At 38.1% G+C, this 13,185-nt stretch overlaps 1 protein-coding gene across 1 annotated transcript in view; it reads left to right on the top strand.

Moving 5' to 3' along the window:
* The window catches only part of LOC116287893 (brefeldin A-inhibited guanine nucleotide-exchange protein 1), a 32,185-nt gene that overhangs the window by 6,179 nt on the left and 12,821 nt on the right, over positions 1-13,185 (top strand). Inside the window, exons 7-28 of the mRNA XM_089025596.1 lie at positions 692-816; positions 1,114-1,138; positions 1,653-2,133; positions 2,277-2,511; positions 3,037-3,136; positions 3,589-3,722; positions 3,876-3,993; positions 4,545-4,752; positions 5,089-5,200; positions 5,357-5,391; positions 5,590-5,760; positions 6,316-6,400; positions 7,010-7,175; positions 7,656-7,807; positions 8,345-8,473; positions 8,900-9,055; positions 9,587-9,831; positions 10,606-10,646; positions 11,025-11,194; positions 11,433-11,584; positions 11,695-11,855; positions 12,662-12,822. Coding sequence (XP_088881722.1) covers positions 692-816; positions 1,114-1,138; positions 1,653-2,133; positions 2,277-2,511; positions 3,037-3,136; positions 3,589-3,722; positions 3,876-3,993; positions 4,545-4,752; positions 5,089-5,200; positions 5,357-5,391; positions 5,590-5,760; positions 6,316-6,400; positions 7,010-7,175; positions 7,656-7,807; positions 8,345-8,473; positions 8,900-9,055; positions 9,587-9,831; positions 10,606-10,646; positions 11,025-11,194; positions 11,433-11,584; positions 11,695-11,855; positions 12,662-12,822 — 3,362 coding nt within the window. The remainder of the gene's footprint in view (positions 1-691; positions 817-1,113; positions 1,139-1,652; positions 2,134-2,276; positions 2,512-3,036; positions 3,137-3,588; positions 3,723-3,875; positions 3,994-4,544; positions 4,753-5,088; positions 5,201-5,356; positions 5,392-5,589; positions 5,761-6,315; positions 6,401-7,009; positions 7,176-7,655; positions 7,808-8,344; positions 8,474-8,899; positions 9,056-9,586; positions 9,832-10,605; positions 10,647-11,024; positions 11,195-11,432; positions 11,585-11,694; positions 11,856-12,661; positions 12,823-13,185) is intronic.

Raw genomic sequence — 13,185 nt, 5'->3', positions numbered from 1 at the left:
GATGATGGTGGATGATGATGATGATTGATGCCCATCATGATGATGGTGAGGACAGGGATGTCAAGGTGATACTTATCATGATGATGGTGGATGATGATGATGATTGATGCCCATCATGATGATGGTGAGGACAGGGATGTCAAGGTGATACTAATTATGATGATGGTGGATGATGATGATGATTGATGCCCATCATGATGATGGTGAGGACAGGGATGTCAAGGTGATACTTATTATGATGATGGTGGATGATGATGATGATTGATGCCCATCATGATGATGGTGAGGACAGGGATGTCAAGGTGATACTTATCATGATGATGGTGGATGATGATGTTGATTGATGCCCATCATGATGATGGTGAGGACAGGGATGTCAATAAAGGTGATACTTATTATGATGATGGTGGATGATGATGATGATTGATGCCCATCATGATGATGGTGAGGACAGGGATGTCAAGGTGATACTTATTATGATGATGGTGGATGATGATGTTGATTGATGCCCATCATGATGATGGTGAGGACAGGGATGTCAATAAAGGTGATACTTATTATGATGGTGATGGTGGATGATGATGATGATGATTGATGCCCATCATGATGATGGAGATGTCAAATAATTGGTAACAATTTATTATGAAGATTGTAATGTTATTGGTTGACTTATCTTGTTCTTCTCTATCAGATGATCAGAATGATGAAGTTATCAAAGACTGTGAAGAACATGAACCTCAGACTCAACCACAACAAGATAAAGAAGAAAACATTGAGGCGAACAAAACAGAAGAAGACCCAAGTAACAACAAAGAGGTGAGTGACCAAAAAGGAGAAATTCTTGTTATTGAGAAGTGAAGTCTTTATTCAAAAAGAGTGGGACAAAAAATAATGAAAGGCAAATGATCATAAATTACTTTGCTACACTTACAATAATGTACTACTCTTATTTATACCAAAATACATTAGGCACAATAACATAAAGCAAATGTTGCATTATAAGTGATTGTCTTTAAAAAACTGTTCCCTTATGGAAGGTCATTAGAGGAATGGTTTTCTACAAGGCATATTTTTACTGCAGAAATACTGAAAACCATTTTTTTTAATTTCTAGGAAAGCGAGGAAGATATTACTAAAGGTTTGTTATGATAATTTTCTCCTATTATTATTATTATTATTATCATTATTATTATTTGCATCAAATTCTAATCTGACATCTAATGTGCAAGCAATAAAAATAACCAATGAAAATTAAATGACCTATTTTTATTTTGTCTTCTCATCTTTCATCCCTTTCTTTTATTTGATTTTTCTTTTTTCATCTTTTTTCTGCGTGTGTATGCTTTTCATGCCTCTCTTTCCTGTCCTATCCCTTCATTTTCACTCCCTTTCCATCCTGACCTCTCCCATCTGGATCTCATCCCATGCAATCACTTCCTGACGTTTCTCATCCTAAATTATCCTATCCCACATTGTTTCATCCAATTCAGCTCTATCATACCCTAACCTACCCTATGTGACCCCCACCCTACTACTCTATCCTAACATATTCCTAAATAACCATCAAAACCCCCCACTATTTTCTATTTTCCTACCTTCCTTTGATGATTTAACATCAAATCCTTGCATTCCTTGGACTCTATTTATTCCAGATCAATCACCAGCTACTAATGGGGAAGCTGAAAAAGAACCAGAACCAGATGAAGAAGTCACAGATACACAACAACAACAACAACAACCTCAACAACAACAACAACCTGAAGTTACTGAAACTGAGTCTGATGTTACAAAGAAAGTTGACAAAGAAACTGGCCTTCAAAATAGTATTGAACACCAACCCCTCCCTACTGGTGGTGATACAGCCGAAGACTCCAAACAAGATGAACCATCTCTAGAACCTGCAGCTGTTCCAGACATCATCCCAGAAGATTCAAGGTCCATAGATTCTCATGTTACAGATGATCATGACGAAACCAAGTCAGTTGACGGCAGTAACTCTGCAACATCTCTTACTGGTCAGCAGCCTGGTCCAGTCAAATTCTCACATGTCACTCAAAAAGATGCTTTTTTAGTGTTCAGATCATTGTGTAAGCTGTCAATGAAACCACTGGCAGATGGTCCACTAGATCCAAAGTATGTATTTTCATTGCTTATGTTTTAATAAACTCATAAAATATTTGAAATATTTGAATATATTGCAAGACAAGTTGCAAAAATGATTGCCCATGTAATTGCTCCTTAAATCAAAAATATTTCATTTAATATTAATGTTTCAGGTCCCATGAGCTGAGATCCAAGATCTTGTCTCTAGAACTTCTGTTGTCATGCTTACAAAATGCTGGTCCTATATTCCGTGACCATGAGATGTTTATCACTGCTATCAAACAGTACCTGTGTGTAGCTCTATCCAAGAATGGCGTATCGTCTGTACCATCAGTCTTCGAGCTGTCATTAGCAATCTTTCTAACTCTCCTGTCTTCCTTCAAGACTCATTTGAAAATGCAGATAGAAGTAAGTGGTCCTTATAGCATTTATCATTATTGAAAATAAACTGGGGGAAAAAAGTATTACAGTAGCTGATTATTCTACTCTAAGACTGCAATTTTATTGAAGCTTGTCTATCATTCAAACCATGCATGCAATTAAGTAATTTTTGTAGGAGCATTAAGGGGGCTATAACCCTTCAATTTCCAAAGATCTACTTGTTTCTTATAAACATTCATAAACAGTATTAAGATTAGAACTGCAAAATCAAAACCTAAATGTAGCCCCCCACCCCCTCCCACTAAAAACATTCAAAGGAGTTTTACATGCTATTTTTCCAACCACCTAAAGTTCATAGTTATGCAGGGGCTGCAGAGCACCCTATAAAGTGCAGGGGCGGGGGCTGAGATTAGAAAATATAAGAGACTTGCATGGGAAAAGTTGGGGGACTGTAGCCCCGTCCCCCTTCCCCACCCCATCTGAGGCAGTGTTATGGGCAATATATTTTTACCTGTATCATTTGGTTAACTCTTTGCTCACCTTTTCTTTAAGGTTTTCTTCAAAGAGATTTTTCTCAATATTCTTGAGACACACACAAGCTCATTCCAGCACAAGTGGATGGTAATGCAGGCTCTCACCAGGATTTGCTCAGGTATCATCTATAGAACTTTAGGCTTTGCTATTCAGGAGAATTTTCAGGTTTTGTGCGAATCTTGAGCTATCGAATGCAATACTAGAAAAAAATTCAGCAACACCAGATCCTGAGGAGGGCCAATGAAGTTTGGTTGAAATGTTGAATGAAACTTGATTATTGTGAGAATTGAGATTCCCAAAAAAATGAATGAACAAAAAAAGCAAACAATCCAGATCCACTGTGGAAACCTTTCCACCTTATGCAAAATGGACCTAATACAATAAGTGATAGAATGATATACAAGTAAATTGAACATCATGTGATCAAGTGGTATACTTTACTCGTCTGACACATAACTTTAAAAAAAAATTCACCATGTAAGAAGATCTTCAATTTCATGCCGTCATTAAAAAGTGTACCACTAATATATTCAATCTATATATTGATTACACTGTGTTTCTCTTCACCAGATGCTCAGTGTGTGGTTGACATCTACCTTAATTATGACTGCGACATGTCACTATCCAACATATTTGAGCGCTTAACAGGTGATCTGTCTAAAATAGCACAAGGAAGACAAGCCATTGAACTGGGAGCAACACCGGTAAGTATGTAAGGCAGGGTGTCGCTATCAGTAACCTTATAAGAATAAAGGCTTATAATGGATATATAACCTTATAATGGATATATAACCTTATTGTTTTGATGTTTTTGAGTTGTTAAATGGTTTTTAAATGTTCTGGTTGATGTTGTACAGGTCCAGGAGAGGAGTATGCGTGTCAAAGGACTAGAGTGTTTGGTATCTATACTAAAGTGCATGGTGGAATGGAGCAGAGAGCTTTACATCAACCCTAACTCTCAGGTTTCTACTGGAGGTAATTAATTATTAACTGATATTATTAGAGATCTTACGCATTGACAAGTCTAAAGGACAGTGACGCCAAAACGATGACATGAGCATGTATTCAAAGTGTTCTTCCTGCGAGCACCATGTAGTCTATGGCATTGCCGTCCTTGCTAGAATGTCTGCTGATTTTTTTTACATGTCTTAGAGAGAACAACTAGGAAGGCAAGGACAAAGGCGCACATGGATACCATTTTGAAAATGTGCTGGTGATCTTTAAGATCTTTAAATTAGAGCGCTGTACCTGTTAAAAAATCATGCAGCAGACTTCATTCCTCTGTCATAGCCTTGTAGATACCGCCTTTGTAGTTAAATGAGTAAACAAAGATCTCTAGAAAACATAATCATCTTATATCCATTAAGATCATCATCATCATTGCCACCGTCATCATCTGCTTACCTTCCTTGTTGCCCTCAATCTTCATCAGTATCATCTCATTATCACCCTTTATCATTATCACCTTATTAAGAATTCAACATGCATGCAAATAGTTTTCTTAAAATAATGATTCTGTTTTTCAGACACCCCAAATATCAAAAGAAAATCCAGCGTAAACGAGAGTGACAAGGAAGAGGACAAAGACAGCAATAATGGTGAACTGAAATCATTTGGTGGCAGTCAAGGATCCCTAAACTCTACTTCAGCATCATCCAACATCACTCCTGACAACCCTGTGGAGTTTGAATCATTAAAGCAAATGAAAGGGCTTATGGAGGAAGGCATTTCTAAGTAAGGTCCATGAGAAATTGCTCTAGGCATTGGTTTTCTTCAAATTAAATTAGCTGAATTTTCAAATAAATAGTTTAGTTATTATCCAGTGACGATGTTGCATGATAACCCAGGATGTCTGTGTAGGTGATTAATAGTAGATAAATTAAGAAATATCTTAAGAAGTTAGCAATTATCTTGGTGCAAACAGCTTGCAGTTTACCATTTGTCTGTCACTCCGTCTGTACATTCCATGATAACGCTTGTGATTATTTTGTATTTGCTTTGTTTGACTATCCCATAGATTTCTTGTTAGACCCTTGTTTGCTTATCATTTCATCTATTTTTTGCTCTTAGATTTAATAAAAGCCCCAAAAAAGGAATCAAATTTCTTCAGGAAAATGGTCTCCTTGGAACATCAGCTGAGGAAGTTGCTGAATTCCTTCACACCGATGAAAGACTAGACAAGGTGAGGCTAACCTGGATTAACATTATTAAGCTTTCGTAAAAGCTTGAATGTAAATTTAATGAATATTAAATTGATTATAATAAGAAATTGTGAATTAATTTTCAATTGAATAATCATAAATTTTCATGGCCAATTAACACTTTTTTCTCTTTGTAGACCCAATCTGGAGAATATTTAGGAGATCATGATGAGTAAGTATTGTAAGGGCATGGCAGTCACTGAGAGAGATGGGGTTATTGTTCTTGGGAGAGGGCCGGGGGTCAGGATTGGAGTGCATTCATAAACTTCTTAGCTTCATGCAGATGCATAAAATCTCAACATGCTTTAGGCCATGATATGTAGCTATTTCTCTACCTTCAATTTACTAACACTTTGTTTTTATTTTCCAGCTTCTGTAAAGAAGTAATGTATCGATACGTTGACAAACTAGAGTTCACAGACCATGATTTTATCAGTGCTCTGAGAATATTCCTAAATAACTTCCGCTTACCTGGTGAAGCACAAAAAATTGACAGAATGATGGAAAAATTTGCCAGCAGATATCTGGAGACTAACCCAAAGTAAGACAATTAACTGTCATTTAAAAATGGTTTGCATTTTAGAGTCATTCAACAAATCTCCCCTGCAAGTAATACTGTATCTCAAAGCCAGCAATGCCAGCAATCACTATCCTTCAGATGTAATACACCTTCCATGCATGTTAGATCGTCCCACGCCTAGTATGGATTGAACTACATTCTGTACAGTCTAAAATACTATTATTACAGTGCGACTACTCCAACTAAGGCCACCTTGACAAATTCTATAAATTATCCTTAGTGTTTGAGTATTTAGACAATAGATCAGCAGCAAATTTTGAATTTGAATATTCTTCCATTGTTCTGGTTGGTACTAAACTAAATGATGAAGGGATGGCCTTGGTTGGAGTAGTTTTACTGTGAGTGTAGACTTTAAACTTTAGTGAATAAATACATTCATCAGTCTGTTTCTCTCCTTTCAATATTTCAACCCCCCTTGCCCCTGAGTTGAATGTCATTTAAAACTGTGCAATCCTAGCATCATTGTGTAAGATCCATTCTTTCATTGGACCTAATGTAGTTAATTTTCTTTTTTAGTAACACAGTTTTTGCCAGTGCTGATGCAGCTTATGTCCTGGCATACTCCATTATCATGTTGACTACAGACTTGCATAACTCTCAAGTAAGGCCATTCTTCTGAAGATTACATTCATAACAGTGCAATGGAGCCTTGCATCTGTGCTAATGTTATGGTGCATGTCTTCACTTGAGGACTTGCCCTAAGAGGTCACACGACCCTAACCCCTTTAAATACAAGCAGTTGTGTAAATGAACTCTTACTCTGTAAGCGACTCTATATGAGCAAGAAACCAAGTTTCAGTAACTACACAGCCTGTAATGTAGAATTTGGGAGAAGTGGTATTTAATATACATTGAGTAGATATTTCATTTGATTTTTATGGAAAATTGTGCTTGATGACAAGACTAGTGGTGTGGGGTGGGCTTGGGGGCCTTTGTTTCCCCATGTTTATAACCAAAAATGATTTTCTGTTGGTTTTCTGCCTCAATTTCAAAATTTTCATGGTGAGCGTGACATTCCCCTGGCCAGATTCCTCAAATAAACCCCCAACTCAAAACCATGTTCTGTGGTCCCTGAAAACACTACTTGTTATAAGGGATGTAGGTGCACATGACCTCTTAGTCTTAGCCCAAGTCCTCAATTTTCTTCTCTCTTTAAAATTAATTTTCCCACCATAGTGACATTAATCATCAATAAAACATTGATATTTAGGTTAAACGGAAGATCACCAAGGAACAGTACATCAGCATGAATAAGGGCATCAATGACAGTAAAGACTTACCTCAGGAGTACCTGGAAAGTATTTATGATGAAATCCTGCAAAATGAAATCAAAATGAGAAACCCACCAAAGACAGCCAACAGATATAACACTATTTGTAAGTATAGCAATGCTGAATATCCTAGATGAATAGTACTTGTGTTTTGGAATAATTGATTATTAGCATGAGAAGTGAATAGAGAGAACACTACCAGGATAATATTGACGGGCCTTTTCTGAGTTTGATAAACAGAATGTATTGTCTAGTTTAAGTAGAAACAACACCATACAAGGGGCATAATGAAGAAAATATTTTGTACCCAAAAACAACCACAATGCATCATGTTTGGTATCTCAGAAAAGGTCCATGGGAATCAGGACCCCCCTACTACCCCCACTACTCCACCCCCACTACCCCCGAGACTCCCTTATGGTCATAAACATATCAAGAGACCCTCACAATCCGACATCATCTCTTTTGGAAAGAGACCCTTTCAATTTTGATTAGCTACCCCTATGAAACTGTCACTACACCACCTGTGATTGTCTTATTGAGAGACCCCTAAAAAAAGTCTCATAACCCACATGTTTGGTATAGATCTTCAAAATGAAAAGCATCGACGTGTACTCTACTACCAAGAAATGGAGCAAATGGCACAGACTGCTAAATCACTGATAGAAGGGGTCAGTCATGTACAAACCACATTCACCAGCGCTACCCACGTGGAACATGTCAGGCCAATGTTCAAGGTAAATAAAACCTACTCACTTTTTGTCCTGTAGTTTTGAAATGGTATAAAAAAACAATATTCAGTCTTCCCAATTTCCTTATGCTCAACTTTGTGGGGCACTGTTTAAATACAATTTTTAACACAAATATAAATTTTCTGGCTTTCTGATTGGTTGAGAGGCGTGGTAAACAAGAGGACATACCAACAAATAATGTCAACAAATAAATTACGGATGGCTCATGCACAAAGCCAGCGTATGCTTGAAACCATTTTTATTTTTGTACCAAAAAACAAATTTCTGATGGTTTAGCATTGTATGTTCTCTTATTTACCATGATATGACTTCAACAGTTGGTCAAAATTAATTACCAACTAGGTCATACCTCATGAGTACATAACGTTTTGGCCAACTATTATGTCCCATATGTTTTCCCATGATATAAAATACATCTATAACAATATGTTTTTTTTTGAACAATTACTACAACTTACTGTACTACAGTTATATACAACTACTGATAATAATAAACAACTTACCATGATAACCAATTTCCAGGTTACCTGGACACCCTTTCTGGCAGCATTCAGCGTCAATCTACAGCACTGTGATGAACCACAAGTAGCTTCTCTGTGTCTGGATGGTATCAGGTGTGCCATTCGTATTGCTTGTATATTTGGCATGCAGGTGAGAGTATTAATAATAATTGTACTTGAAATTTCAGCTTCTATCCCTTTCGTTATAGCCTTTGTGTTGGCCTGAAATTCTGTTTACTGCAAATGGGACTTACCAATGAGGCATTTTGCTTTGCTTTTTTACTTGCAATCCCTAGATTTCAGGGGATGGCTGTCATCCTTTTCCTTACCCAAATGGAGAAGTCTAGCCACCCAATCCCCCTGATTTCTTGGTTTCACCTTTTCATGTTTGTTTTCCACACAACACTTCTCTGAATCCTCATTTTTTCTTGCTCCCAAAAAAGCCAGAATTAACTCCAATTCATTCCATCACAAATGCTGGCTTAGAACATACTTTCGATTCATTCTGGTCTTATAAAGCGAATGCTTTCATAGATTGATATAATTTTTGACTTTATTATTACCTTTATTCCCACAGCTTGAGCGAGACAGCTTTGTACAAGCCTTGTCAAGATTTACTCTACTCACAGCTTCAGGATTACATGAAATGAAGTCAAAGAACATTGATACCATTAAGACGCTAATCACAGTAGCTCAAACAGACGGCAATTACCTTGGTCACTCTTGGCATGAAGTATGTACACAACTATTGTTCATTATTATAATCAGGTGTCACCTATTTCTGAGTTATTCTTATTAGGCCCCGTCCACACGTATCCGGAAATTTTTGTATCCGCAATTTTTTTTTTTTTTGCGGATACGGGTTGCGTCCACACGCAGCGTATTCGAATCGTTTTCGAATTGTTTTCACTGTCCACACGTATCCGGAAATTTCTTGATCCGCCCTGATGTACGCTAGTGCCTAGTCCCTTTGACGGATAGTCTTTCTTATTGAGCATGCGCAAAATTGTTTTTACGTCAGCGTATTCGAAAATTTGCGGATACGACCGTCCCCACGTATCCGTATTCGGAGCGTATTCGAAAATTTCCGGATATGGATACAGAAATTTCCGTACACGTGTGGACGCAACCCGTATCCGAAAAAAAAAAAAAAAGGGCGGGTACACAAATTTCCGGATACGTGTGGACGGGGCCTTATATTTTAATCTATTGTTCCAGTTAATGGCTGTCGTGTCATCGCTTATCATCAATTTTCACTTTACAGATCCTCAAATGCATCTCTCAGCTAGAGTTAGCCCAAATGATAGGCACAGGGGTCAAGGCAGGTCCTGTAGTTAATACCCTAAACCCTTCGTATCCTGTCCGCCACGCCCCTGGATCAGCTGCTACTCCTTCTAGAAGTATTCCTACTCCATCACAAGAACTTGTTAATGATCCCAAGAAGTTTGCCGTTATGCAGGAGACAGTAGGAGAGACAAGCTCACAGAGTGTTGTTGTTGCTGTCGACAGGTAAACTACAATTATTAGTAAATATCTCATGATTTTGGGTTATTTTATTGCTGGTTTGGAATCATTTCCAAGAGAATAAAATAACAATAAATAAGGCGGCCATGGCAGATGATTTAACAAAAGACATGGTGGCCATGTTGAATGACATAACAAAAGACAAGGCGGCCATTTTGGATGACATAACAAAAGACATGGCGGCCATATTAGATGAAATAACAAAAGACAAGGCGGCCATGTTGGATGACATAACAAAAGACAAGGCGGACATGGATGAAATAACAGAAGAGACAAATAACAAATCGTTTGTTAAATTCATCCAAAATGGTGGCTATGATAACCAGCAATGCAGTTGGAATGCAGTTGGAATGCAGCTCAATTTGAAGACATAACAATAGGTTTCCAATTCTCATGAGTATGAAATTCTTTCTTTTTGTCCTCCAAATTGAGCTGTTTTGAAGTCACATGCAAGGGGTCTATTGTCATTTATAGCGTAAGAGCTATGTGTATTATGTACTACTGCTCCCTGTTCTGTTTTGTTCATTAACACCAATTGTCTTAGTATTCTTATGAAGAAAGAAGTTGCGTGACCGTTTTGGGATGCGTGACACCATTCAGAAGCACCGATAACCATTTTAAAATTTGATAGTCAACCCTTCTTGCGATCTAACCTGTTATTATTAATGCTAGAGTACATCTATAGGAGTGGTATAAAACGATAAACATGCTTTCCCATTTTTCGCTTTTTCAAATGGTATTTTCATTTTCTGTCCACAGAGTATTTACTGGCTCTACTAAATTGGATGGGGAGGCCATTGGTAAGAAACGCATTAATATTATGTTTAAGATACTCAGTTGTAACTCTAGAAATTGTGTTTTTGCACCCTCCCCTTCCCACGCCCATAAATATACAGCTTGGCCTGCCTTTGGTTAGATGGCAGAAAAATAAAATCCCTTTGCTCCGATTGTATTGTTCCTGCCATCTAACATGGCTGCCGACATGTGACGGTGCAAAACATATATTCTGGTTTATTGACACACAATGTTACCATCATAGAATGCTGATGAGCCACACTAGAAACATATTTTCACACAAGAAGCCATTTGAGAGCACTCCATCATAGAAGATAGAAAGAAGGATTGATTGTATGAGATCAGAGTTTTTCACTGAATGTTTATTGTGTTTGATATTTCAGTGGATTTCGTCAAAGCGCTGTGCATGGTGTCATCTGAAGAACTGTCCAATCACAACCATCCACGTATGTTCAGCTTGACCAAGATGGTGGAGATATCCTATTACAATATGGCTCGTATTCGTATTGAATGGTCCCATATATGGGCTGTGCTGGGTGAACACTTCAATAAGGTACCATGAATGTTATATTCACCATTTTCCATACATCGGTTCACTGGTCAAACACAAAGCGCTCAAGCGAGGCGCCAAGGATTATTCAAACTTGAACCTTGCAACCTCGACTAAATGCTTTGTGTTTGACCACTGAACCGATGAATGGAAAATGGTGAATAACATCATTATCATCATCATCATCATCAACACTAGCATAATGGTATATTTAACATTACTGTATTTTACTTACTAACAGTGTGGTTGTAATCCAAATGAAGACGTCGCATTCTTCTGTGTCGACTCCCTTCGTCAGTTATCCATGAAGTTCCTGGAAAAGGGAGAATTGCCCAACTTCCGGTTCCAGAAAGACTTCCTGCGACCATTTGAGCACATCATGAAGAAAAACAGGTACTGTAGTAAGCTGGGACGCGGACAGTTTAGCAGCCGCGTCAATTCCCGCCAAAATCTGATGTGAATTCCGTAAGAAAACCTTTCAATGTTTTAACTTTCAATTTCAGATCTGCTACTATACGAGACATGGTAGTTCGCTGTGTAGCTCAAATGGTGCACTCGCAGGCTCACAATATCAAATCAGGCTGGAAGAACGTGTTTTCTGTGTTTCATTTGGCTGCGTCTGATGTTGATGAAGGCATCGTTGAACTGGCTTTCCAAACCACTGGTACGTAGCTTACTTCAGGATGAATTTATTAAAATACTGTCAAGCTTATCAGTTGTGAAGTATTTCCGGGTCCAGTTGAATCTGCTAAAATAACGCTAAAAATATCATGCATGTCCAAATTTTGTTTAAATCTGATTTAACAATCAATTTACTTTCCGAGAATACGGTCATGTGGGATGACTATTTGGATCTTCTTTCCTTACCTTACATAAAATGTTTAGTCAGCGTGCTTCAGATTCATATTTCCACGCAGTAGATGGAAGAATGAATTGAGAGAATTACTTGACCGTATTTGAGATGTTAGACCAGCTGTTTTAGTAAATCTTGATGAGGACTTGAGACTTGAAGACGATAGCGCAGGCGCTCAGGTCAGGTCAGGTCAGGGAGTGTGATCTTTGGTTACATTTGGCTCGGTAAATATCTAAGCAGTATTTAGAAGTTATAAAGTCTGTGAACACACCATTTTCATTCTCTCGTGTTCTAGAAATTTCTTTTCAACTGGTCGGGATATGCATTTGTATTGGAATTTCTTTACCTTATGGTAGATGCCCTACGAGCAGAGGTCGTTTTGCTTAGCGTCAGGCTGGTCGGGGAGACCGACCAAAAGCCAGAACGGAGTGCAGAAAAAGATCTTTGCGAGCAGGGTGTATATGGTATAGAGTATAGTCAGGTCCAAAAACTACCACACACTTACCAAGGATTAATCTTTCATATGCTTTCAAAATAAACCCGGTCTGAAGGTTATTCCGGTTCCTTTAGGATGTTTCGTGTTGTATTGACCACTGTAATGTCTCCTTTACTTCCAGCAACCATTTTCGAGAAGTACTTCTCAGCCACGATCGATTCATTCCAAGATGCTGTCAAGTGTCTATCGGAGTTTGCTTGTAATGCGTCCTTCCCAGACACTAGTATGGAAGCTATTCGACTAATACGAAACTGTGGCAAATATGTGTACGATAACCCTGAGGTAAGGTCGTTGTAACGGTAAAGCCATGTTCAAACATGCATCATCAATGTAACCACGATAACACTGAACCATTTTCTCTGCAACTTTTCTCGCGACAGCGTTGCGACACAAGTTGCAAGAGTGTTTTACACGGTGCAACGGAGACTCAAACGTTGCCAACAGTAGAAACGAATTTGGTGCAACTTGTTTCGCAAATTTTTCCAAATTGTGCTGAGGTTACACGCTACAATGCTCCACCCGCGGCGTTGCGAGACAAGTTTTAAAAAATTACTCCGTGTAATCGCATCTTTTCAAAGACACAGTTATAAAATTTCTCGCTTACGAGCCAGATTTATTTTCTGGTTGTTTATGCCCGGGCGGATG

This window comes from Actinia tenebrosa, unplaced genomic scaffold (assembly GCF_029948245.1).
Source record: "Actinia tenebrosa isolate PJP-AT-01 unplaced genomic scaffold, QUT_ActTen_1.0 PGA_scaffold0__85_contigs__length_37466705, whole genome shotgun sequence".
NCBI classification, from domain to species: domain Eukaryota; kingdom Metazoa; phylum Cnidaria; class Anthozoa; order Actiniaria; family Actiniidae; genus Actinia; species Actinia tenebrosa.
The sequence above is the reverse complement of the archived record's forward strand: the minus strand, read 5'-3'. Positions and strand labels throughout refer to the sequence as shown.